Source organism: Schistocerca serialis, chromosome 3, assembly GCF_023864345.2.
Source record: "Schistocerca serialis cubense isolate TAMUIC-IGC-003099 chromosome 3, iqSchSeri2.2, whole genome shotgun sequence".
In the NCBI taxonomy this organism is placed as follows: Eukaryota; Metazoa; Arthropoda; class Insecta; order Orthoptera; family Acrididae; genus Schistocerca; species Schistocerca serialis.
The window spans coordinates 277,096,002-277,121,529 of NC_064640.1; the positions used below are offsets into that span (position 1 = coordinate 277,096,002).

Consider the following 25,528-nt stretch of genomic DNA (forward strand, 5'->3'; position numbering starts at 1 on the left):
TCAAGGTGAGTATAAGGCAGTAGCTATCAGTGAGACATTTATGTTTCAAGAGGGCATTGTACATAAACATAGGAAAGTGTAAGGACGTGAAAGAGTGGCAAAAGGGGACACTTGTGTTTGACTGTGACTATGGCCATACGCTGTGTGAAGTTGCTGGATTTGTTGTTGTTTGGCGGTTGATTGTTCAACGTGTCTGCAAGCAGTGGTGTAACACACGTGGCCACGTAACACGACGTCAGAATTGTGGTCGGGTAAAGATCCTCACTGAGGGGAGCCAGACGCGTTTCACGGCTTGTGATTGAAAATCGCTTCCAAAGCCGACAGGAATTGATGCAGGCAGTGAATGAAGGTCCATCCCAACCTGTTAGCAAGATAACATTGCGACGGCAACTGCATGCAACGAGCATTTGGATTCGGTCACCTCGCAAGAGGCTACTGCTCACACAGGCACATAAAGACACCAGCAGCAAAGTTCATCGACCTGGAAGAATGTGTGGCTGGTTTTATGACCCCCACCCCACCCCACAATCATATCTCTATTGGCCTTAAAAATCACCTGACTTGAACCCCATTGTAAATCTGTGGGACATGTTGGAGCAGGGGGTAAAACGCCGACATCAGCCTCCCCTGAATTTGATCGGATTACGCAATCAGATCATCAGCGATTGGCTTAACCCGGATGCGACGTACCTGCACAGCCTTGTGGACTCACTTCCTAACCAAATCCAGGCGTCTATCAAGTCCAGGGACTGAATTAAACGGAATTAAACGATGCTTGTAATGATTTCTCTAGGGATGATAAATTTTTTGTCCGGTGAGCTTAATGTGGTGGGGAGGGGGAAATGGAACCCCCTACTACCGAAAGTAGTTGCCGTTATTAAATGGCTTGCGTGCACGCAGCAACTACACTGATAAGCCAAAAAATTATGACCGCCTGCTTAAAAGCTTGTTTGTCCATCTTTGGAACGAAATACACCAGCGATTCTGGGCATCAGGGATCAGACAGTTTGTTGGTAGATTTGTATATGGCGTTAGATGTCTCCCCACAAGTCATGCAGTTTGTGTAAATAACTAGCCATTGATCTGCGGACGTGATGATGGCGCCCGATAGCGACCCAAATGGGTTCCATTGGATTTACATTAGGCGAGTTTGGTCGCCGAGACATCAACTTGATTTCAGTGCAGTGCTCCTCAAAGCACTACAGCATAGTTCTGAGTCCGAGATACAGACAGTTATACTGCTGAAAGATGACATCGCATTTTGGGAAGACATCAAGCAGAAGGAATGGAGGTAGTTCGCAGCTGTCAGCGTGTTTAGATCAGTACCATAGGTCCCAACAAGCGCAGGAGAATCTCTCCCATAGCATAATACTGCTCCCACCAGCCTGCATACGTGGCGTACTGCACGTTTCGAGCCGCCGTTCACCTCGATGACGGCGTTTGTGGAGACGGCCATCGACCTAATGTAGCAAAAATGTGGTTTACCCGAACATCCGACATGTTCCCATTGATCGGCTGTCGAATCCCGATGGCCCCGTGCCCACTACAATCGTAATTAACGATGTCGCTGGGTAAGCATGTAAACACATATGAGTGGTCTGCTGCGGAGCTCCATCTTCAATAATGTACGATGAACTGTGTGCTCCGAAACACTTATGGGTGCACCAGCATTGTGCTCTTTCGGCAGAGATGCCATAGATAACCCTCTGTTCTACTTTACAGAGCACACAACCGTCCGAACCCCACGTTTTTGAAGAGTCGTGGACGTCCAACCATTTAGTGCTTAGTGGTAGTTTCACTGTCCATCTACGTCTTTCTGTAGATGTCCACGATAGAGGCACGTGAACATTCGACCAGATTCGCCGTTTTCGATATATCCGTTCACAGGCTATGCCCTTTGTAAAAGTCGCTTATCTCAATGTATTCCCCTATCCGCAGCCCATATCTTCGCTAGAGTGATCCCCGTCCGTGTCTGCTCCGCTTACACTCTTTGGTACCGCGTCACGTGCCGACAACGCCATCAGGCGACATCAAACGTCGCGGTGGGCAGTGGTCATAATACTCTGGCTTCTCAGCATATACAACCCACTTCTAGGTAACGACTGTTGTCACGGTCTAGTGCTGTCTTAAGGCAGCGTTGATGCTATCGCACTAACTGTAGATGCAGTCTGTCTGACCAGAACTGTGCGTCCGCTTATATCGTTCCATATCTACTGGAGGACACTGCAGGAACCATTCATTAAGTCTCTTTCACTGGCTTAGCATAACCATGTAAAACTGAAATGTGGATGGTCTAACGCGAATTTGAATGCCGCTCCACCGGAACACACTATTTTGGGTTATCGTGCTGAACCAGTGGCAAGTGCGCTGGCGTGGAATGCCACTGCAAACAGACTGCTACGGCATGCTGGCCATATCAGAAGTAGGCACTATCTTAAATGAAAGAAATCCCAATTTTTACTGGAAAGTTTTTGTCACTACGTAGTGTAACTTTAAGACTTTATTTGCAGAGTAAAGAATCCTGTTCTTTCTCTGATCTGTCTATTCGATAGAATTTTCGTCGTCTGAACATATATGGGGATGGGTTCTCACAGAAAACCGTGCAGTAATGACCTTAAGCAGTCGTCACCAACGAAAAACTTACTTTTACTGAAGCATCATGACATAAAGTACGCCAAAACACGAGAAATATCTCTGATAGGATGTCCCAACATGGCACCTACTAATAAGAAAACACTTTACCGGTATAGAAGTTTAGCACGCCTCCTTGACGTGTCTGCAAGGGAATGATATAAATTTCACGGGTGCGAAAGGAAGAAGTTTAGTGTTTAACGGTCAGTAGAGATGGAGCACAAGCTCGGATTAAGGAAGGATGGAGAAGGAAATCGGTCGTGTCGTTTCAAATAAACCATTTGTCTTAAGCGATTTAGGGAAATTATTACTCAGTGAAGGTTTCACCATCTTGATGTATATACGTCGACATGTGCAGAGTGTTTCCGTGATGGTGTTGTAAGTCTTCAGGCATTGTGGAGAATGGCAGATGTGTCAATCTGAAACTCCAGTAACGCACTGCAGATGGCGTGACATGTACACTTACGCAGTCAGTCCTCACGTGCAGGCAATTTGTTTTTACGAGTTGAAGAGCATCATTGATCATTTCTAGCGACATAGCACTGCACACGGATACAGTATTCCCAGATACGATTTTGGTACATGTGTATGGGAGCTCATAGGTTGTATCGGTTCAAGTACGCACCTAGAAAAAAAACCGACGCTCACCGTATTCGTAAGATGAATTCCAAGCTTAGGGGATACAGGGAAGCGCTACCACAATTCAAAAACTGAGAAAGACAACGAAATACATTGGTCAGGCAGAACATCATAACTACCTACCTAACCACTGACATATCCACCTTTGGCACGGATAACAGCGGCGGCGCGTCGTGGCATGGAAGCATTGAGGCCTTGGTAGGTCGCTGGAGGGAGTTGCCACCACATCTACACACACCAGTCACCTAATTCCCATAAATTCCGGGAATCCCAGATGTATTCCATAGAGTTCATATCTGGAAAGTTGGGGATCAAACACATCAATTGGAACTAGCCGCTGTGTTCCTCGAACCACTCCATCACACTCATGGCCCTGTGAAACTGAGCATTATCTTGTTGAAAAATCCAGTTCCATCGGGAAACATTATTGTCATGATCGTATGTGGTCTACATGATCGTATGTGGTCTGCAACCAGTGTACGATATTCATTGGCCTTCATGGTGCCTTGCACGAGCTCCACTGGAGCCATGGATGCCCACGTGATTGTTCCCCAGAGCATAATGGAGCCTCCGCCAGCTTGTCTCCATCCCGCAGTACAGGTGTCAAGGAGCAGCTCCCTTGGAAGACGACGGACGACGGATTCGTGCCCTTCCATCGGCATGATGAAGAACGTACCGGATTCATCAGACCATGCAACGCTCTGCCATTGCACCAACTGTGGTATACACCACTTCTAACAAACACCGAACAACGCGCTCCAGTACGCGGCCGTCGAACACATCGCTGGCCGCACTTCTCTGGGCGGCCCGCTGCTTCCATCGCTGGCCGTCTTCACACGCACGCTCCCTTAAGTGGCCGAGAAATACATCGCTGGCCGCACTTCTCCGGGCGGCTCGCGGCTACCATCGCTGGCCGCCTTCGCGCGCGCGCGTTTGTCAGCACACAGCAATTGGCTACGCCAGGAAACATTGCGATTGGTTTTCCCTGGAAAACAGCGACCCCAGCCGACGGCTCCATTAACTAACAAGCCTTATATAAACCCGGCCGCCGCCGCAAACGACAGTTCTCATTGGGAAGTGCAGTACGCCGTGTTCCAGCTGCTTGTGGATGACTCGCCGCACCACTCGAGGTTACCTGGCTGCTCGGCGGAAATCTAGCAACTTCACTTGGAGAGACTAAACTTCACTGGACTTGGGAATAATTACGGGACGTGCACCCCACCATGCACATTTGGACATTGGTATAACCAAACTTTAAATATGCATTACTTCTGAGTGTGAGCCTGGGTAGACGCTTGGCTAACATAATTGTTAAAAAGTGATTTGTGATTTAATAAACAAGACTGACGAGGTTATTGTGTTATTCCTGGTTATAACACCAACGTCCAGTGTCGATAGTCATGTGTCCATTTCAGTCGAAGTTGCCGATGTGGTGTTAACTTCGGCACATGCATGGGTCGTCGGCTGCGGAGGCCCATCTTTAGGAGTATTCAGTGCACTGTGTGTTCAGACACACTTGTACTCTGCCCAGCATTAAAGGTCCGGCATCTGTAATGAGGGATGGCCTCCCAACCCCACGATATCTGGACGTGGTTTCACCTTGATTTCGCCACATGTGTGAAACACTCACCACAGCACTCCTCGAACACCCGACAAATCGTGCAGTTTCCGAAATGCTCGTGCCAAGCGTCCGGGCCATTACAATCTGCCCTCGGTCGCCCTCCTTCCATATTCTACACACGGACAGCACGCTCACTGATACTACATGCACGGTGCGCGTATCTGACTAGCAGTCATTTCTCGCCCAGTGACGCTGCTATCGGCTGGATGGGTCTACATCCATAGTAGGTCGGTGGTCATAAAGTTCCGGCTGACAAAAAAAGTGAAGCACCCAGAAGACAGGTCGGATGTAAGTCCAACTTCGTACACATAGAATACGCGGATATGTAAATCATTAGACTTGAAACCCACTGTGATAGATAGAACAGCCATCAGAGTGCATTAGTGTTGTTCGTGTTTAGTGTTTCTACCAGGCCTCGTAGAGTATATAAGGAATGTGTAAAGTGTTAAATGTTGAGTGATTACTGTATAGGACACGGAGATGCCGTGTACTCGTTTAAGACAGCATTATTTGCACTTGAAATGCTTGAAAGGAGCACGATTGTGGGTCTCCATTTGGCTGGCTGGTCGAATCGTACAGTATCCACATTTGTGGGACACTGGGATGTGACAGTAGCTCGATCCTGGACTGGGAAAGTGGGGGCAGGCATACTCGTCATCAGTGTTCCGCTCGACTACGTCTGACCTCCACAAGCACATCAGAACTCTTTAACATCTGTACCTGCCATCTGAGAACTAGTAATGAACTCCATGCAAGACACTGTGCCATGCCGTACCACTGGTCGAAGACTAGTAGTAGGAATTAACATCCCATGCGTAGGCTGTCACTAACACAACACAAACGACAGAGTTTGCATGATGCTGCGACCCGGAAGTATGGACTGCTGATGAATATCGTTCCAGTGTTTTGAGCGATGAATCGCGGCTCTGCACTACCCCAGACGACCATTGTCGGTGAGTATGGCGTCGACATGGGGAATATTCCCATTCTTGCAATGTTCTACAGATGCACTGTGGTGTTAATGTATGCGTGTATTATCGTATGCATGCCTCGGTGTGCGCCTTTATATCTCTTACAGACTGACAATTATTGAACAATATAAAAAACTTAGTTACAACTTAGTTACAAACTACGGCGTGCACACACTTTATTCAACATGTAAACGTCACTACAGATATTCGGATTTAGGTCATGACATGTTCGATATACCTGCCATCATTGGTAATCATGTGGCGCAGACGAACAGCGAAATCCTGCATGACTCGTTGAAGTGTTGGAACATCGATGCTGTCGATGACTTGAATAGCTGTTTTCAGCTCAGCAACGGTTTTGGGGTTATTGCTGTACACCTTGTCTTTAATATAGCCCCACAAAAACGAGTCGCAATCATCTTCTAAAACCTTCGCGTTCCGTTCGGTAATCACCGTGCCATCAAGGAACATAACACCGATTATTCCGCGACTGGACATTGCACACCACACAGTCACCTGTTGAGAGTGAAGAGACTTCTCAGTCGTGTAATGTGGATTCTCAGTGCCCAAATGCGCCAACTTTGCTTATTGATGAACCCATCCAAATGAAAGTAGGCTTCGTCGCTAAACCAAACCATACAGCGCATACTAATTCCCATCATGCCCCGCGGCCAACCGTGCACTTTGAACGTACTAATGCAAAATGTTCAGAAGTTATGACGATTTTATTTCATATAGTTCATTAATTGTCAACCTGTATCTTATTCTTACGATATCTACGTCAGCCGTATGTTGTAGGTATCATAGTTGCGCGTAGTACTTCCGAAATCGGCTCTTCACCCAGCGACAACATCATTGTCAGCGAATAATAATAGTGTTTATGACAGTAAGCGATAAATCGTTTATGTATGTTGAGAACATCATCGGGTACATAACGAAATGGTTCAAATGGCTCTGAGCGCTATGGGACGTAACATCTGAGGTCATCAGTCCCCTAGAACTTAGAACTACTTAAACCTAACTTATCTAAGGACATCACACACATCCATGGCCGAGGCAGGATTCGAACCTGCGACCGTAGCAGTCGCACGGTTCCCGACTGAAGCGCCTAGAACCTCTCGGCCACCGCTGCCGGCTGGCACATGACGCTTCACTCAGACACTCTGGACGTTATATTCACACATCTAAGAAAATACTCAGTACCAGTCGACAATGTGTCGAACACGTTTCGGAAATGTAGGAATACAGGATCAAATAATTGTACCTATCGTATGTGAAGAAGGCGTGTCGTGTTTCACGCGAGAGGATAGTTCCTGAAACCCGTGAAACAAATGTTTGGTCAAGTATAGCTATTATGCTGGAAAGCAGCAAGTGCCATTTCCATAACACAGTGTATCAGCGTTTTACCATGAAAGGTCTTGTGCCCGTACTTTTGGATTCATCCTTGTAATTGTCCTTTATGAATTCTTGCAAGTAGTGTCACTTGTCTTCTGTAACGCATAACGTAACATACAACGTACATAATTACACCATTCGAAAAAAAAATCGTACTGTTTTCATCGACAGTAGTGCAACCGCATCGTATTGTTTACTCGAAACCTGGAATTTGTAGTTAGATTTTCAGTTTCATATAATAAAAGTTACTATCCTGTGCAAAGACATTTGATCAACCTCGACCATTAGGTCTTATGAAACTGTTTCATTTCCAGCCAAAAGGTAGCAACCGTAAGAGCCCGAATATGACAGGGTTTTCAAATTCACATCTGTCCATCCCGATCTATATTTTGTGCGGTATCCTACATCACTTCGTGCAAATACACGGACGGCTGTTTCGACAAGGCCCAATTCTCTCTTTCATCGCTAATGATCTCTTTGTTGGTGGTGCTTTACACCCAAACAAAATTAAATAAATACAGACATACTAAAAAAAAGGTGAAGTTCTGGTAATCACGACAGTGTCACGTACCCCTTTTAAGTTTCCACATGCATTGTACATTGCCGAGAAGAAATTACAATTATAGGAAACATAAGCTACACATTTCTAAGAGCATGCGACCTTCTGTCGTCTCTCTGTTTTCGGACAGTACAGTATTAGAGACGTTTAGCGCCGAATATGCGATAAAAAGGGAGAAATATAAATTGCATTTTCAAACGAGAGTGCTGAAGACAAATAAGAAGGTCGTAACAGATTGTTTATAACAGCAAGCGAACATATTACATTCAACTGTTGACAGTACGTGGATACCGAAACCGCTAGGACTACCGAAAGTTTCTCACTCCAGCTTTGTGTTGCGACAGGCTCTGATATTATCTCACTTTTTGGGAAGCAGCCCGATTACGCGGTTAGAGGTTGATTAACAATATGTTTCGGGATTACTGTCCTTGACGAAGAACAGTTTTCGTTACACATTGCAGTATCCCTGTACAATGCAGCTTCATTTTGAGTTACCTATACAGGCTATAAATGTAAATATTTTTATTGGTGACTGAGGACAATGTACTGAACAACATTACATCAGTATTTACTTCGTTTACAGATGAATAATCATAGTTATTAGAAATAGTATATTTTTAGGTTGGTTAGTACCTCCAATCACATGTGGCGAGATCAAGCCATTAATATTATTTTTCCCTGGGCAGCAGGTCAGGTACTGTAGTGTGGACGCGTGGACACAAAACGGGAAATCTATACTGACAGGTGAAGTCCACTTACTGGTACAGTTACGGCCGTGCAGAAAACATCAGATAGCAAATTACGTGACGTATTTGCGGGAAGACTGTTAGACGTAGAGAAAAAACAACTAACGCAATGAGTGGGGTACAAATTAAACTACCAATTATCACAATATCTGCACTTATACTGCTAATATCCTGTATATTATGAAACCGATGGTTACAGGTACTTCCATTGCATGGACTTAGACACAGTCACATTACATTCTGTCTAGGAAGGCTGAATTATTACCTGAGAATTTGCGAGCAGCGTGAGTCTGACATTGATTCGTCTTCGGAATCCTACCTCAACAACAAACGTACAATATGCCACACTACTTAAACGTTCAAAGAAAGATTAATTTCGTAAATATGTTGCAGTAGATAGTGTATACTGTAAAGAATGTAGACAAGAGCCTAATCATGACAGTTTTAACATTAACTCATTTCATTGCTTTACATTGTTTTAATTAATTAATACGAGAATTAATTTTAACATCGTCTTAGTGGATGAGACTAGGTACAATCACAGTATGATAAAGACTCTCCCTCCTCTTTATCGTGTGAATACTGCGTATAAAAGAAATTGGCAAGTGATCTGAATTAAGAACTGAAAAGGCTTATCATTCATACAAATTGATAGCTACTTTTTGATAATGGATGAGAATCCATTGCTTCTTGGCTTTCCTCAAAGCACTGTTCCGACATTGCGTTTAAATAGTGGAGCTAAATAGAACCTGCGTTACTATAAACAAGATCAGGACCTCTGCATTCACAGACAGCAGTAGATCTTGTGGGATTTGAAACCCATTGTCACTGACAAGGCGTAACACCATGACACTCGTCTCCGGTTACCATCGGTTACGATCTTTTACGACCGTTGTTCTTACGCCGTGTTACATACCAGTGAATGGTACACGATTCCTTGTAGACACAATGGACAATCCGCGTTGTTCCACCAACTAATCGGGAAACTTCTTTCACGATATAGTGGTGAGCAAGTGGAAACATGTTAGCTTCTTTCTACCATTCTGCCACGTCTCAATATCGACTTACCCTACTACACTAGTTCCATATAATCAACTGGTGCATAAACCTGACTTCACTGTCGCCTGGTAGCAGTCCTACACTCTACAGCGCTCCTAAATGTGCTCTTTTAAGAGAGTGGCAAATACACGGCCCACTCCCATTAATGTGACAACCTGTCAAAGGCTTGAATAACCACATTTTGCAGCGCGGACGTGCGTCGAGATAGTCAGTGAGATTCTGGAAGGTACCGACAGGGATATGGAGCCATGCCGACTCCACTGTTTGCGAACAGACCGATCGAGGTAGTCCCACAAATTTTCGATTGGATTTATATGGGGAATTTGGTGGTCGGGATGCACGGTAAACTCATCCTGGTGCCTCCGAGCCATGCACGTACACCGCGAGCTGTGTGATACGTTGCATTGTCTTATTGGTAGATGCCATTGTGCCGAGGAAAAACAAACTGCATGTGGGGATGGACGTGCTCCCCAAGGATAGAGTAACGTTCAAACGGCTCTAAGCACTATGGGACTTAACGTCTGAGGTCATCAGTCCCCTAGACTTAGAACTACTTAAACCTAACTAACCTAAGGACATCACACACATCCATGCCCGAGACAGGATTCGAACATGCGACCGTAGCGCTCGCATGGTTCCAGACTGAAGTGCCTAGAACCGCTCGGCCCCACCGGCCGGCTTTTTAGTAGATCTGTTGCATTTTGTAATTGTTCTGTCTTTGGTTCCCCTTCCCCACAACGTCTTCCACGTATTCTTCCAATTTAAGTTGTTCGTAATTCTGATTCCTAGGCATCTGGTTCAATTTACGACCTTTAGATATAATTGATTCAACGTGTAACCGAAGTTTAACGGATTCCTTTTGGCACTCACGTGAATGACCCCACACTTTTCATTATTTAGGGTCAATTGCTGTTTTCGCACCATACACATACGTTTTCTAAAACGTTTTGCAATTTGGTCTGATTTTCTGATGAGTTTACTAGACGACAGTCGACAGCGTCATTTTCAAACGACCTAAGACGGCTGCTCAGACTGTCTCCAAAGGCGTTTATATAGATAAGGAACAGCAGAGATCCTATAAAACTACCATGGGTAACCCCAGAAATCACTTCTGTTTTACTCGATGACTTTCCGTCAGTTACGACAAATTGTGACCTCCATGACGGGAAATCACGAATCCAGTAGTGTAACTGAGACGATACTCCATAAGCATGCAATTTGATGAAAAGCGGCTTGTGAAGTAAAGTGTCAAAAGCCTTCTGGAAATCTAGAAATACAGAATCAATTTGAAATCCCTTCTCGGTAGCACTCAACACTTCGTGTGAGTAAAGAGCTAGTTGTGTCTCACCAGCACGATGTTTTCTAAATCCGTGTTGATTGTGTGTCAATAGACCGTTCCCTTCGAGGCAATGCAAAATGTTCGAACACAACTTTCCAGTCTTTGGGCATGGATCTTTCGTCGAACGGACCTATTGCATCAGCATACGCTGAAAAGTGCCTAATTGGTGTACAGTCTGAACATGAAGACTTGGTTTCATTAAGTGCTTCACTACTCCTAGGACATCTACTTCTAAATTACACATGTTGGCAGCTGTACTTGATTCGAATTCTCGAATATTTACTTCGCCTTCTTTGGTGAAGGAGTTTCGAAAAGTTGTGTTCAGTAACTTTGCTTTAGCAGCACTGTCAACGGTAGTATTTCCATTGCTGTCGCGCAGGGAAGCCACTGATTGTGTCTTACCGCTGGCATACATTTCATACGACCAGAATGTCTTTTGATTTTTTGCCAGGCTTCGTTCGAGCCTTCATTGTGGAAACTATTAAAAGCATCTCGCATTGAAGTTAACACTAAATTTTGAGATTCTGTAAAACTTAGCCAGTCTTGGGGATTTTGCCTTCGTTTAAAGTTGGCATGGTTGTTTCGTTGTTTCTGCAACAGTGTTCTGACCTGTTTTGTGTACTAACGGGTATCAACTCCGTCTTTTGTTAATTTATTTGGCATAAATCTCTCAATTGCTGTCGATACTATTCCTTCCAATTCAAGCTACATCTGATTTATAGTTACATTGTTAATTTGGAAGGAGCGGAGGTTGTCTCTCAGGAAAGCTTCGAGGGAACTTTCATCTGCTTTTTTGAATAGGTTTATTTTTCTTTTGTATTTGGAGGATTTGGGAGTTGCGGTATTCAGTCTCGCTATGACAACCTTGTGTTCATTAATGCATGTATCCGTTTTGATGCTCGTTATTAGCCCAGGATTGTTTGTTGCTAAGAGGTCAAGTGTGTTTTCACAACCGTTTACTATTAGAGTGGGCTCATGAACCAATGAATCGAAATAATTTTCAGAGAACGCGTTTAGCGCAATTTCAGATGATGTTTTATGCGTAGCTCCGGATATAAACATGTATTTTTGCAAATATACCGAGGGTGAATTGAAGTCACCACCATTTATAATTGTATAAGTCGAGAACATGTTTGAAATTAGACTAAAGTTTCTTTGAACCTTTCAGCAATTGGATCACCTGACTTGGGAGGTCGCTAAAAGGATCCAATTACACTCCTGGAAATTGAAATAAGAACACCGTGAATTCATTGTCCCAGGAAGGGGAAACTTTATTGACACATTCCTGGGGTCAGATACATCACATGATCACACTGACAGAACCACCGGCACATAGACACAGGCAACAGAGCATGCACAATGTCGGCACTAGTACAGTGTATATCCACCTTTCGCAGCAATGCAGGCTGCTATTCTCCCATGGAGACGATCGTAGATATGCTGGATGTAGTCCTGTGGAACGGCTTGCCATGCCATTTCCACCTGGCGCCTCAGTTGGACCAGCGTTCGTGCTGGACGTGCAGACCGCGTGAGACGACGCTTCATCCAGTCCCAAATATGCTCAATGGGGGACAGATCCGGAGATCTTGCTGGCCAGGGTAGTTGACTTACACCTTCTAGAGCACGTTGGGTGGCACGGGATACATGCGGACGTGCATTGTCCTGTTGGAACAGCAAGTTCCCTTGCCGGTCTAGGAATGGTAGAACGATGGGTTCGATGACGGTTTGGATGTACCGTGCACTATTCAGTGTCCCCTCGACGATCACCAGTGGTGTACGGCCAGTGTAGGAGATCGCTCCCCACACCATGATGCCGGGTGTTGGCCCTGTGTGCCTCGGTCGTATGCAGTCCTGATTGTGGCGCTCACCTGCACGGCGCCAAACACGCATACGACCATCATTGGCACCAAGGCAGAAGCGACTCTCATCGCTGAAGACGACACGTCTCCATTCTTCCCTCCATTCACGCCTGTCGCGACACCACTGGAGGCGGGCTGCACGATGTTGGGGCGTGAGCGGAAGACGGCCTAACGGTGTGCGGGACCGTAGCCCAGCTTCATGGAGACGGTTGCGAATGGTCCTCGCCGATACCCCAGGAGCAACAGTGTCCCTAATTTGCTGGGAAGTGGCGGTGCGGTCCCCTACGGCACTGCGTAGGATCCTACGGTCTTGGCGTGCATCCGTGCGTCGCTGCGGTCCGGTCCCAGGTCGACGGGCACGTGCACCTTCCGCCGACCACTGGCGACAACATCGATGTACTGTGGAGACCTCACGCCCCACGTGTTGAGCAATTCGGCGGTACGTCCACCCGGCCTCCCGCATGCCCACTATACGCCCTCGCTCAAAGTCCGTCAACTGCACATACGGTTCACGTCCACGCTGTCGCGGCATGCTATCAGTGTTAAAGACTGCGATGGAGCTCCGTATGCCATGGCAAACTGGCTGACACTGACGGCGGCGGTGCACAAATGCTGCGCAGCTAGCGCCATTCGACGGCCAACACCGCGGTTCCTGGTGTGTCCGCTGTGCCGTGCGTGTGATCATTGCTTGTACAGCCCTCTCGCAGTGTCCGGAGCAAGTATGGTGGGTCTGACACACCGGTGTCAATGTGTTCTTTTTTCCATTTCCAGGAGTGTATTATTTTCTTCCGGTTCCCAAGAACGACCTCTACCCATATTAACTCAGAGGAACTGTTTTCAGATTTTCTGCGATTGGCGGTTCTCCTGTTGATTAACAAGGTTCAATTCCGTGTCAGTGACATAAATATTTTCTGAGCCACTTTTATTTTGACCACCCCGTATTTCTCCTTTTGTGTCTTAATGGAGTAGTAAAAAGTTTCCATGAATCAAGCGGAATCACAGAACACCAATAACTAATAAAGGTATGTGTATAACACGATAAAACGTTTCCAGAATGAGATTTTCGCTCTGCAGCTGAGTGTGCGCTGATATGAAACTTCCTGGCAGATTAAAACTGTGTGCCGGACCGAGACTCTAACTCGGGACCTTTGCCTTTCGCGGGTAAGTGCTGTACCAACTGAGCCACCCAAGCACGACTCACGCACCCTCCTCACAGCTTCACTTCTGCCAGTACCTCGTCTCCTACCTTCCAAACTTTACAGAAGATCTCCTGCGAACCTTGCAGAACTAGCACTCCTGAAAGAAAGGATATTGCGGAGACATGGCTTAGCCACAGCCTGGGGAATGTTTCCAGAAGTGTGTACTGGCAGAAGTGAAGCTGTGAGGACGGGGCGTGAGTCGTGCTTGGGTGGCTCAGTTGGTACAGCACTTTCCCGTGAAAGGCAAAGGTCCCGAGTTCGAGTCTCGGTCCGGCACACAGTTTTAATCTGCCAGGAAGTTTCACGATAAAACGTAATGAAACTACAGTAGCACCACTAATGCACTAAAATATAGTTTCCGACGAATAATTTCAGCTAGTACACATTTGAAATGAGTTTGGTATTTCACAAATAACGTCAATACTGAATGTGATAACCCCAACAAGCAAAACTACACACACACACACACACACACACACACACACACACACATACTTACATACATAGACTGATGAGCCAAAACATTTTAACCACCTGCTTAAAATCCTGTTGGACCAAGTGTGGAATGCAATACGGCAGTGATTCTGCATGTCATGGATTCGATAAGTGCTTGGAAGATTTCATGAAGTCAAACAATTTCCGTAATTTACGGGCCGGTGGTCTGTGTGCGCAGAGCTGGTGCCCGATAGCGTCCGAGATGTGTTTCATCGGGTTCAGATAAGCCAAATTTCATGACCAAGAGATCAACATGAGTTCACTATCATGCTCCCCAAGTCACTGCAGCCTGTGACACGGACAGTTATCCTGTTGGAAGATGCCACAGCTGTTGGAGAATACATAAAGCATAATGGGGTACAGGTGGTCCCTAATAATGTTCATGTAGTTCTTACTTGTCACGGTGCTTTCGATTACTACCACAGGACCCGTGGAAGCCCAGGTGAATGTCCTCCATAAAATAATACTACTACCACCGGCATGCGTCCGTAGTGCGGTGAATGTTCCCAGCAGCCGTTCGCCTAGATGACGGCGTATCCAAACACGACCATCGACCTGGTTTAACAAGAAACGTGATTCATTCGGCTTGGTGTAACGATTCCATTTATCCGCTGTCCAATATCGATGATCCTGTGCACACTGTAATCATAATTTATGATGTTGTTGGGTCAACATTAGAACGAGCTGGGGAGTTGTGCTGCCGAACACCATGTCCGACAATGTGCGCTGAACTGTGAGCTCCAGAACTGTACTCTGTCATCAGATCTGCCACAAATCGCCGCCTACTTTGCTTTAGAGAACGGGCAAACCTCAGACACCTACGTTATGTGATGAGGTATGACGCCTACTCGTAGTTTCATCAGCCTCAAATCACTTTCCATAGACGCTCACGACAATAGCATGCATACAGCCGACCAGCTTGGCCGTTGCCGAAATGCTCATTCCCAGGTGCCGGCCTACCCAATCTGGCCTTTGTCAAAGTCGCTTATGTAAATGGATTTCGCATTTGTTCCATTTATCATCGCTAGAATGATTCCCCATCCGTCTCTGCTCCGCATATACACTTCCCTTACTGTATCACGTGCCCTCAAGACCAACAGGCAGCATTCAGTCTCACGGCAGTGGTCATAATATTTTGGCTCATCGGTGTAGGTGTGAATGAGGGTATCTACCAGCTAAATAGTAAGTGAAGGCCGTTCTCGATATAAAGCAGTTCTCTGCGCTTCAAGGGTCTGAGGAACGGGACTGGTACCAGTAACATGCCCCCTGGCGCAGGCTGTCGATCTATGTGACCTTTCCATAGGCGCCATTGTTTACTTCTGAATGTACACCATGTGATCAAAAGTGACTTACCTGGCTGAAAGTGACTTACAAGTTCGTGGCGCTCTCCGTGGTAGTGCTGGAATTGAATATGGTGTTGGCCCACCCTTAGCACTGATGACAGCTCCCATTCTCGCAGGCATACGTTCAATCAGGTGCTGGAAGGTTTCTTGGGGAATGGCAGCCCATTCTTCACGGAGTGCTGCACTGACGAGAGGTATCGATATCGGTCCGTGAGGACTGGCACAAAGTCGGCGTTCCAAAACATCGCAAAGGCGTTCTGTAGGATTCAGGTCAGGACTCCGTGCAGGCCAGTCCATTACAGGGATGTTATTGTCGTGTAACCACTACGCCACAGGTTGTGCATTATGAACAGGTGCTCGACCGTGTTGAAAGATGCAATCGGCATCCCTGAATTGCTCTTCAACAGTGGGAAGCAAGAAGGTGTTTAAAACATCAATGTAGGCCCGTGCTGTGATAGTGCCAAGTAAAACAACAGGGGGTCAAGCTCCCTCCATGAAAAACACGACCACACCATAACATCACCGCCTCCGAATTTTACTGTTGGCACTATACACGCTGACCGATTACGTTTACCGGGCATTCGCCATACCCACACCCTGCCATCGGATCGCCACATTGTGTACTGTGATTCGTCACTCGACACAACGTTTTTCCACTCTTCAATCGTCCAATGTTTACGCTCAGTACACCAAGCGAGACATCGTTTGGCATTTACCGGCGTGATGTGTGGCTCGTGAGCAGCCGCTCGACCATGAAATCCAAGTTTTCTCACCTCCCGCCTAACTGCCATAGTACTTGCAGTGGCTCCTGATGCAGTTTGGAATTCCTGCGTGATGGTCTGGATAGATGTCTGCCTATTACACATTATGACCCTCTTCCGTATGCTTTTGTGCTGCACGTGTCCCTTCACGTTTCCACTTCACTATCACATCGGAAACAGTGGACCTAGGGATGTTTAGGAGTGTGGAAATCTCGCATTCAGGCATATGACGCAAGTGACACCCAATCACCTGACCACGTTCGAAACCCGTGAGTTCCGCGGATCACCCCACTCTGCTCTCTCACTATGTCTAATGACTACTGAGGTCACTGATATGAAGCATCTGGCAGTAGGTGGCAGCACAATGCACCTAATATGAAAAAGTATGTTTTGGGGATGTCCGGATACTTTTGATCACATATCTAAAACCCTGTTTGATCGAGAGTCGTCTTGTACAATGAAATTCTCACATTTTGCACCCACATGAGGACGTTCACAATGTCATTTCTGTAGACCCGTTTAGAGTTCCATGTAAAGTTCATTCTGGAGACTTGAGGTCTGTACGTCCATCCTAAGATATACCACGTCACATGCAATCACTGCCTCGACCCTTTCGAGGATATTCAATAGACGATTCTGGTATCCATCTCCAAGGCAAATCATAACATATATGCTTTCATACTTCTAGCTAAATCGGAACACGTATGTGAAGAATATTATCCTCCACCACACTCCAATTCATTGTTCATATTTGCGTGGCTACTAGAAACGCTCTCTCCTGTAAGGAGTTGTCATTTAGGCACACATTATTTTACTGACATAAATATCGTATTAATTAAATCTTCTGCGCATAGTAATCAATTACGAGGGTTGGAACTTTAATAGTGGCAAACATTTATTTACGACGTACACAAAGCAGACACATGTTTCAAAGTTTTCCTGCCCTTGAGAGTTGTCTCCAGCATTGTGTATAACCCCTTGCCAGCAATGTGGAAGTCGTAGGACACATTTAGCACCATCAGATGTGTTGATACATCGAGTGGAGCGGTCTACTGCCTAACGAATCCCTGCAACAGTTCTGAAACGAATGCCATAAAGTGATTCCTTCATCTCAGGAATCAAGCCTCATCGATCGACCAAATCAGTAGCAAGTTGTGCCACATGAGACCGGGAATTGTCCTACAAAAGGATGGGCGGATTCTGCAGAAAGTGTCGCCGCTTCTTTCTCTAAGCTGTTCATTTTTGGAACACAGCCTGCTATCTACCACAGTCCCAGGACTTAAGCACTTGTGATTTCAACTTAATTCCTAAGATGAAAGAAGCGCTTCTTGGCATTCATTTCAGAACTGTTACAGAGATTCGGGAAACAGACCGCTCCTCTCGAACTATCAACACAACTGACGCTGCTAAAGCTATCCTACGAGTTCCACATCACTGACAACTGGTTATACACAATTCTGGTGACTACTCTGAAGGACAATAAAACTTTGAAACATTTATCTATTTTGTATAAGTTGTAAATAAACATTTCCCACTATTAAAGTTCCAGCCCTCGTATATCGCCCCTCTGGTAGCTGCAGCAAGCTTGGATGGTACTTATGATGAGCTCGGGATCCTGTACCTTCTCGACATCTATACCAATTATCGGTAATCGAAGAGCAACTTGTCGTTTACGCTGCATACTGAACTTATTGCATTCTGAAGCAATGGTTAGAATGGTTGTCCTATAGTCTATGAATAATTGACGGAATGGCCTCTGACAACGTTTGAGCTAATTTCTACGCCAATTATCCTGAAAAATAATAAATCCAGTTCACTGTCTCAACTATCTTTACTCAATCTAAAAGCATTAACTGATGTTCCGTTCTCATACATGGAACTGGGCGTTGTGTACTTATGACAGTAGCGGGTTTCATTAATACTGGTTTGGACGTAACTGTTTTGTGCAGCACTGTTGCAGTAACTACATACTCTGTCTTCAGTTAGGGTATATTTTACCTAATTTTTGCTCTTTTTGGGAATATTTCCCTAACGTTCATGAAGATTGTTACCTGGAGGCTGTATGGAAGTATACACCTTCCCATCGCATCCCATACTTGCTCCATGACTAACAAATCGGAGGACTAGGTAGGCGAATCAAGAATTTGTACATTCCTCAACTATTTTGTGATGTGAACTGCGGTGTGGGGCATTATCCTCCTGAAATATGCCATTTTGTGCCCTGATCATGAAGGGCATGACAACAGTCTTCACCATTCTTAACACATACTGGCGACCATTCAATGTCTCATCAGCAAGTACTAAATCGGTCCTGGTGCTATATCCAATAGCTCCCTACACCACGGTTCCGAGAGCTGGAAAGGTAGTGGTCTCAATAATCGCTGCTTCTTGCTGCCAGGACGCCCAAGAACTTGTCGGCATCGATCTGGCAGTCACAAAAAAGAAGCGATACTCATTGATGAACACCACAGAACGCCACATTAGTTCTACACCATGCAAGTCTCTGTTGTCTGTGATGAGGTGTCAATGGTACATGGTTCGCCCCCGTTAGCTGAGTGGTCAGCGCGGCGGCATGCCACGCCAAGGGGCCCGGGTTCGATTCCCGGCTGGGGCAGGAGATTTTCTCCGCTCAGGGACTGGGTGTTGTGTTGTCCTCATCATCATTTCATCCCCATCTCCGACGCGCAAGTCGCCCAATGCGGCGGCGAATGCAATAAGTACTTGCCCTCGGCGGCCGAACTCCGCCGAATGGGGGACTCCCGGCCCACAATGCCATACGCTCATTTCATTTCAATGGTACATGACACATTGCAACATGATATCTCAACGAAGCTTTCAGTATTCTGTTCCCGAAGGTTCATAGTGACACACTGACTGTAATCACTGTCCGATTTTTAACTGTTGACATACGTTTATTGGTCAGAGGCAGTCGAACAATTCTACGATCCTCTCGTGGTGTAGTTATTCTTCTTGTCACACTATTGTTGTGCATCATATCGTCACCACTCGTTCTCCAGTTATTGCAACACAGATTCTGCGATCTGTACGTAAGCTGCACCAGTTCTCTGTTGCCAATAATTCGACCTTTCTCAAAGTCCGAAAGATGTCGATAAGCTGCATGTGTAATTCCTCTTGGTATGCTGTGTTACAGTCTCCATATGAAAAATTCCGGTAACTTTACGCATACCCAATAACCATCACGTACTAACACGATTCCATAACCATCATGTACTCACACGATTCCCTTAATGTAGGGAAGGCTTTTTGCTGCGCTGAAAATACTGAATATAAGCTCATATTAGGATGAAAGTTTAACAGACACAACCCCCAGCCATGGAAATGCTGGAGTATCATTTTGGTAGCGTCCGGCCAATGTGTTCGTGGTGTAACACTTACCATTTCCATGAGTGTACTACGCTTTTTTAGTCGTTTTGTTAGCGATGACATTATTGCAGACTATAATACTGAGCGAGATTGAGTAGTGGTTAAGATCGTGGACTCTTTTTCGGGAGGAGCAAGGTTACAATCCCACCCAGCCAACCAGAATGAGACCTTCCGCAGTTCTGAAAATTCATTTAAGCCGAATTTCTTAGTGGTCTCTTTGAACAGATCCCGACCGAGTTCGCTCGCCCTCATTTTGTAATTGAACGACAGAGCTCGGTGTTGAAGTGCACGGTTGCTGTTGCAGGTGATCCTAGTGTGCTTGTCGCGCACGGCGCTGGCCGGCGTGTTCGGTCTGCCCCCCTTCGCGTACGTGGCGCCGCCGCTGCCCTACTACCAGCACTACTCCGCTCAACCGGCAGTGGCGACTCACTACTCGGCCCAGCCCGCAGTCGCCACTCACTACTCCGCGCAGCCCGCCATCTCGCAGACGCACTACTCCTACTCGCCTCCGCCGGAGAACCGCTTCCAGGGCTTCTACTACCGCACCGCTTTCCTCGACGGCTCCGCTGACAGCCAGGTGCTGTTCGTGACCGGGCCGGAGGTGCGTCAGCTGCTGAGCGAGGCGTCGCAGTTTACGCGGCTGCTGGCGTCTGGCGGGGCGGAGAACGCGACAGATGGGGGCCCCGCCTTCAGGTCGCTGGCAGAGCGAGCCAAGGCCGCCGCGGAGAGCTCCGTGGTGTTCCCGGCGGCCACTGCGCCGCTGCTGGGCGGCTCCATCCCACTGGACGCTTTCCTGCCGCCGTGGGCGCGCGGCCTACCCGACGCAGTCGCAGCCGCCGGTGCCGACGCAGCCGCTGGCGGCGAAGCTGACAATTCCACGAGTTCCAGCAGCTCGGACAGCACACAGGACAGCGCCGCACCTGGCGAAGCGGGTCCAAACTCCGAAGCGAGTAGCCGCTCCGAAGTGATCGTGCCGGCGGTAGAGACCAACAGCATCGCCGATACACCCCAGCCGGTCCCCGACGTGGCCGTCTCCTCCACTTCGGCTCCAGCTGTGGAACCGGCAGCCAGCCCATCCGCACCCGCCGCCTCCGAAGCAGCCTCTGCGGCACCGAGTACCGAACAGGCATCGCCTTCACCCACTACAGAAGTGGCACCCGCTTCCAGCAGTACAGAAGTGGCACCCGCTTCCAGCAGTACAGAAGTGGCACCCGCTTCCAGCAGTACCGAAATGGCACCCGCTTCCAGCAGTGAAGCCCCAGTATCCAGCACTGAAGCGGCACCCTCCGAATCTGGCGGAGAAACTACTTCGCCTGCTGCTGTAGACAGCGGTGCGAGTCCAGTCGCCACAGAACCCAGTCCCATTGCTTCTGTCGATACTGCTCCCTCTACAAGTGCTCCTGCTGCCGCGGAAGAAGCTTCGACCTCCACTGGATCATCGGAAGGCACTCCATCTGTTGTCGTTATCACAGAGGCTTCTTCTGGTGACTCGACTGAAAACGGTGGATCCTCACCCGCCTCTACCGAACGTGCTCCGTCCGAATCTTCTGAAACTACTAGCCCAGACAGCGCTTCCAGCACCACTGCCCCTCAAGGATCAGCTGAAACGAGTACACTCTCAGAGGCAGCTAGTGACAGCTCCGAATCTACCACTAACTCTAGCAGTGGCACGGAGCAATTAGCTACGAGTTAGGTCTAATACCTATGTGTAACGGTTTGTGATCAAAGTGACAAGGCGAGACGAGATGCAAAGCCCAATCTATCCGTCGCTAACACAGCTTTCAGTTGAAATTTAAATTGCCTTTCGATTGTCTTGTCAAAGCGTCGGTCTCATACACTGAGGTCCAAGGGATCACGGGAAAGGTTTGGGCAGTGTGCCCTTTCGGCTCTGAATCAATCTAACATCAAATAAAATTTGATATATTAAAATGCATATGTATCCTATGGTTCTCGTGATACAGACCGTCAAATATATATTTATTTGTGTCATCCAAAATTAACTAAAAGAAAATGTTTCGCCTTTGAACCATTTCCCTTTATTTTTCCTGCACGTTAGAAAGATCCAGCAAATATTCTAAGATAAGTGCTCTTACCTTTTACAGAAAGTCGCCGCTTACTCTCAGACTTTCGAAAAATCTCTTGCATCTTTCAGAGAGTGCTCTGATTTGATCAGTTAAGAGAAATGGAAAACAGGACGCCACAATTTATGGAAGCAGCAGTAACGAAGCAGTTACTGTCTTCTCGCACGATCAAAATGCTGAGAAAATTTATAATAGACGACTAAAAGACAACACTTTTTTCTGATATATCTGTTATGAAATTAGATTAACGCCCCCAAAATAAGACAGATCCAATCTCAAAAATTAGTGACCACAGCTCAGTACGTTTTTAAATATAATTCAATCATAAGTGGTTCGCCCTCTGATTCTGCTGATGTTATAGCCTTCTTGCCAAGCTAGCTACGGAGAAGACTGTTTTATATCATGTTCCAGCTCCAGCCATATGTATATTCGTATCTTTGGTTTGGAAAATGACATTATGGACCAGAACTGTTCACAACTTGTACTGATATTCAAAATGGGGAGTGTTCTAGACAAGACTTCAATGTCTCAGGGACTTACGGCATAAACGGCAATACGTTCATTAGTGTCCCACTCAATAAAAAATTCATTAACCACCTCAGAGTATTCCAAGCTGAAGTGATACAGTTAGTTAAGCCATGACCAGCCATAGTTAAATTGTCAACACATCTATCTTAGGCTAATCCTAGAGACAACAACTTAGTAACAGATCCCCTGCAGTAGTTGTGCACCACACGAAAGCAATACTAAATCTCACAATTACTCTGTACAACCATCCCAAGCGGATGTCAACACATCTATCTTAGGCTAATTCTAGAGACAACAACTTAGTAACAGATCCCCTGCAGTAGTTGTGCACCACACGAAAGCAATACTAAATCTCACAATTACTCTGTACAACAATCCCAAGCGGATGTCAAATTCTCAGTCATCCACACCTAACGGATAAGTGAATAGTATGTAGAATAAACCACTCTATGTACTCATGTTTCCTTTTTTTCTTTACTGAACTAGAGTGGGTTGTTTGAGTTCTTGGTCTGCTGGTTCCGTTATTTGCCTTACAACCACGAAAACCCTCCTGAGAACCTTGGCCGTAACCGGTGAATTGGAACAACAGTCATTCTGTCCCCGGGAAAATACATGACAGACAAAAATGTAAACGCTTTATGGGTTCGTGCGTATCTGTAAGAGTGTGTGACTGAATAAAGTCGATGACTCGACATGTAAAGCAGTAAAGGGGCCTGGGAAAAAAATTTATAGTGGTACCACCTAGAGACTGTCCATCGAATAGGACATGGATGCATCTGGCAAAGACACGTGATGTTTTCGCCTCCGTAGCCGTGTAGGCTGATGCATGTTAATGCGGTGCTGTCGTTCAGCTCGGAGACGTTCAGGTGGAAGAAATTATCGGGATCAGAATTTTGTCGACAAGGGAAGGATAGCCGTTATCGTACACTTTCTGATCATCAGACTGTGTTGCAGTATCATGGGACATCCCAAATCTCTACGTCGTTTCTGACACTGTGATGGCTTGGCGATCCTTTCCTGGGATGGGATGTTAGGCTCTGCGGCTACTTGGATTCTATTCGAGATACTGAAATATGTGTCATTACCGAATTTAATTCTCTCCCCTCTTCCTTCTTCATCAGTCATAGATCATCCACACCTCACAAATACACGAACATATAGTCACGCGGTGAAAATGAAAGCCGCAAATGCGTGTGAATAAAGAAAATCTCTCCCATGTAGCTACTTAACATCTGGGGGGCCCGCCAGCCAACTATGACATGACACGTTTATTTCGTAATTTTATTTATCAACAGCCAGTGATTATTTCCTAAAAAACCACAAAATTCGTTACTGGTGATCAAAAATTTTAAATTCTGGAACTGTGCTATTTTGTGTAACTGCAGTTTCGGAAAGTCAACAACTGCATTATAGCAGTCCAGGTTTCTAGACACTACATTAGATTCAAGGAAATACATTGCCATTACCAAATGATTTGCGATAAAGCCTTTGTTTAGAACTACTGAACAGTTTAAACTTGAGGTCATTGTCAAGCGCACCTGTTCTATAAGAGATACTGCTAAAATAGAACGTAAGTCAAAAAGATAAAAACGTACGTGGCCACACTGGATGTAATGTTATAACAAAAACATAATGTATTACTAAAGCCTTTCATGTAAATGTTTTTGGACTGTTTAATGCCCCACATTTGAAATGTATGGGTGAATTTGTTTACCTTTTATAACTAAATGTCCTGTTTATTGTCTAGATGTAGGGTTCGATTCCCTTTGTACTAGCGACGGGTAGCGACATTACAAGTTCTGCTACTGTACTAACTAAAATCGATGTCCTCCTCAATGATTCTCATTGTATATGGTTAAAATTCTGGGGCTTGACTTTTGCTCCTTTTTGGCTCTATTCTTACGTTTGATTCTTCTACACACACACACACACACACACACACACACACACACACACACACACGCACGTACACGCACACACACGCACAGAGAGAGAGAGAGAGACCTGTTTGTTTCGTTTTCTCATGAATAATAAAATTTATAATACACACGTCTTTCTCCTAAAGCATAGCTTTAAGAGTGCGTTGAATGAGATACTTCTGGAGTTGTTATTATGACCGTCTGCTCAGCCGCTTGTATTCATACTGCTGAGTTTCTTACATTGCGCTTTTTTATACTAGGATCCGAGAATTCCTAGCTATTTACGACAACCTGAGACTGTTCGTATTTCGAATGCTCATTGTTTTATGCTGTAATTTTTTGAATTTTTTGTGGCTACACTGTGAAAAGGTATTTGTATGTGGTTACCTGTTATTTGTTACGAGACTTGTTTTCTCGTTATTTTTTGTTTTTATACTGCTTGCTATCTTTTTGATTATGTCTATACAGGGTGTAAATAACTACGTATTTACAAGAGATAAAAAGAAACATTTTTTAAAGTGTTAAAAAGGTCGCAGGTGCACCGTCTCCTCGCTAGGGGTTCATGAAGGTTTTGACGCTAGTGATGTTCAGAGACTGTTCAAACTGCCGTGTGATGAATATTGTTTAAGACGCTGAAAATGTCGTCAGTTTAAATTAGTGGGCAACTGGCATCTGCGCGCTGATCTGTATTAATAAGACGCTATCCCGGAACCTGGTATCAGTTGCAGCATAGGGGCAACAAAAATCCGAATTTCAGTATTTCGTTTAATTGTTGACCGAATTTAAAATGCTGTCATGATCTACTCATTAAGAGCTATAATCTTCTGTTAAAAGCTTAACAAAATAAGACAAGTATTACAGTCAGAAAGAACTCGTCTTGAGGCAGTGTAACTGATGACACGCAAATAATCAGGTTTCATTCATTTATTAATTGAGAGTGAGAGCTCTTAGCTATTTTCCAACAAATTTTTCATATAATTTCAAACTTTTACGAAACTT

At 45.7% G+C, this 25,528-nt stretch overlaps 1 protein-coding gene across 1 annotated transcript in view; it reads left to right on the forward strand.

Annotated features, from left to right (window-relative positions):
• The window catches only part of LOC126470056 (uncharacterized), a 43,772-nt gene extending 21,745 nt beyond the window's left edge, over positions 1 to 22,027 (forward strand). Inside the window, exon 2 of the mRNA XM_050097561.1 lies at positions 20,306 to 22,027. Coding sequence (XP_049953518.1) covers positions 20,306 to 21,694 — 1,389 coding nt within the window. The 3' untranslated portion in view covers positions 21,695 to 22,027. The remainder of the gene's footprint in view (positions 1 to 20,305) is intronic.
• Positions 22,028 to 25,528: the final 3,501 nt, after the last annotated feature.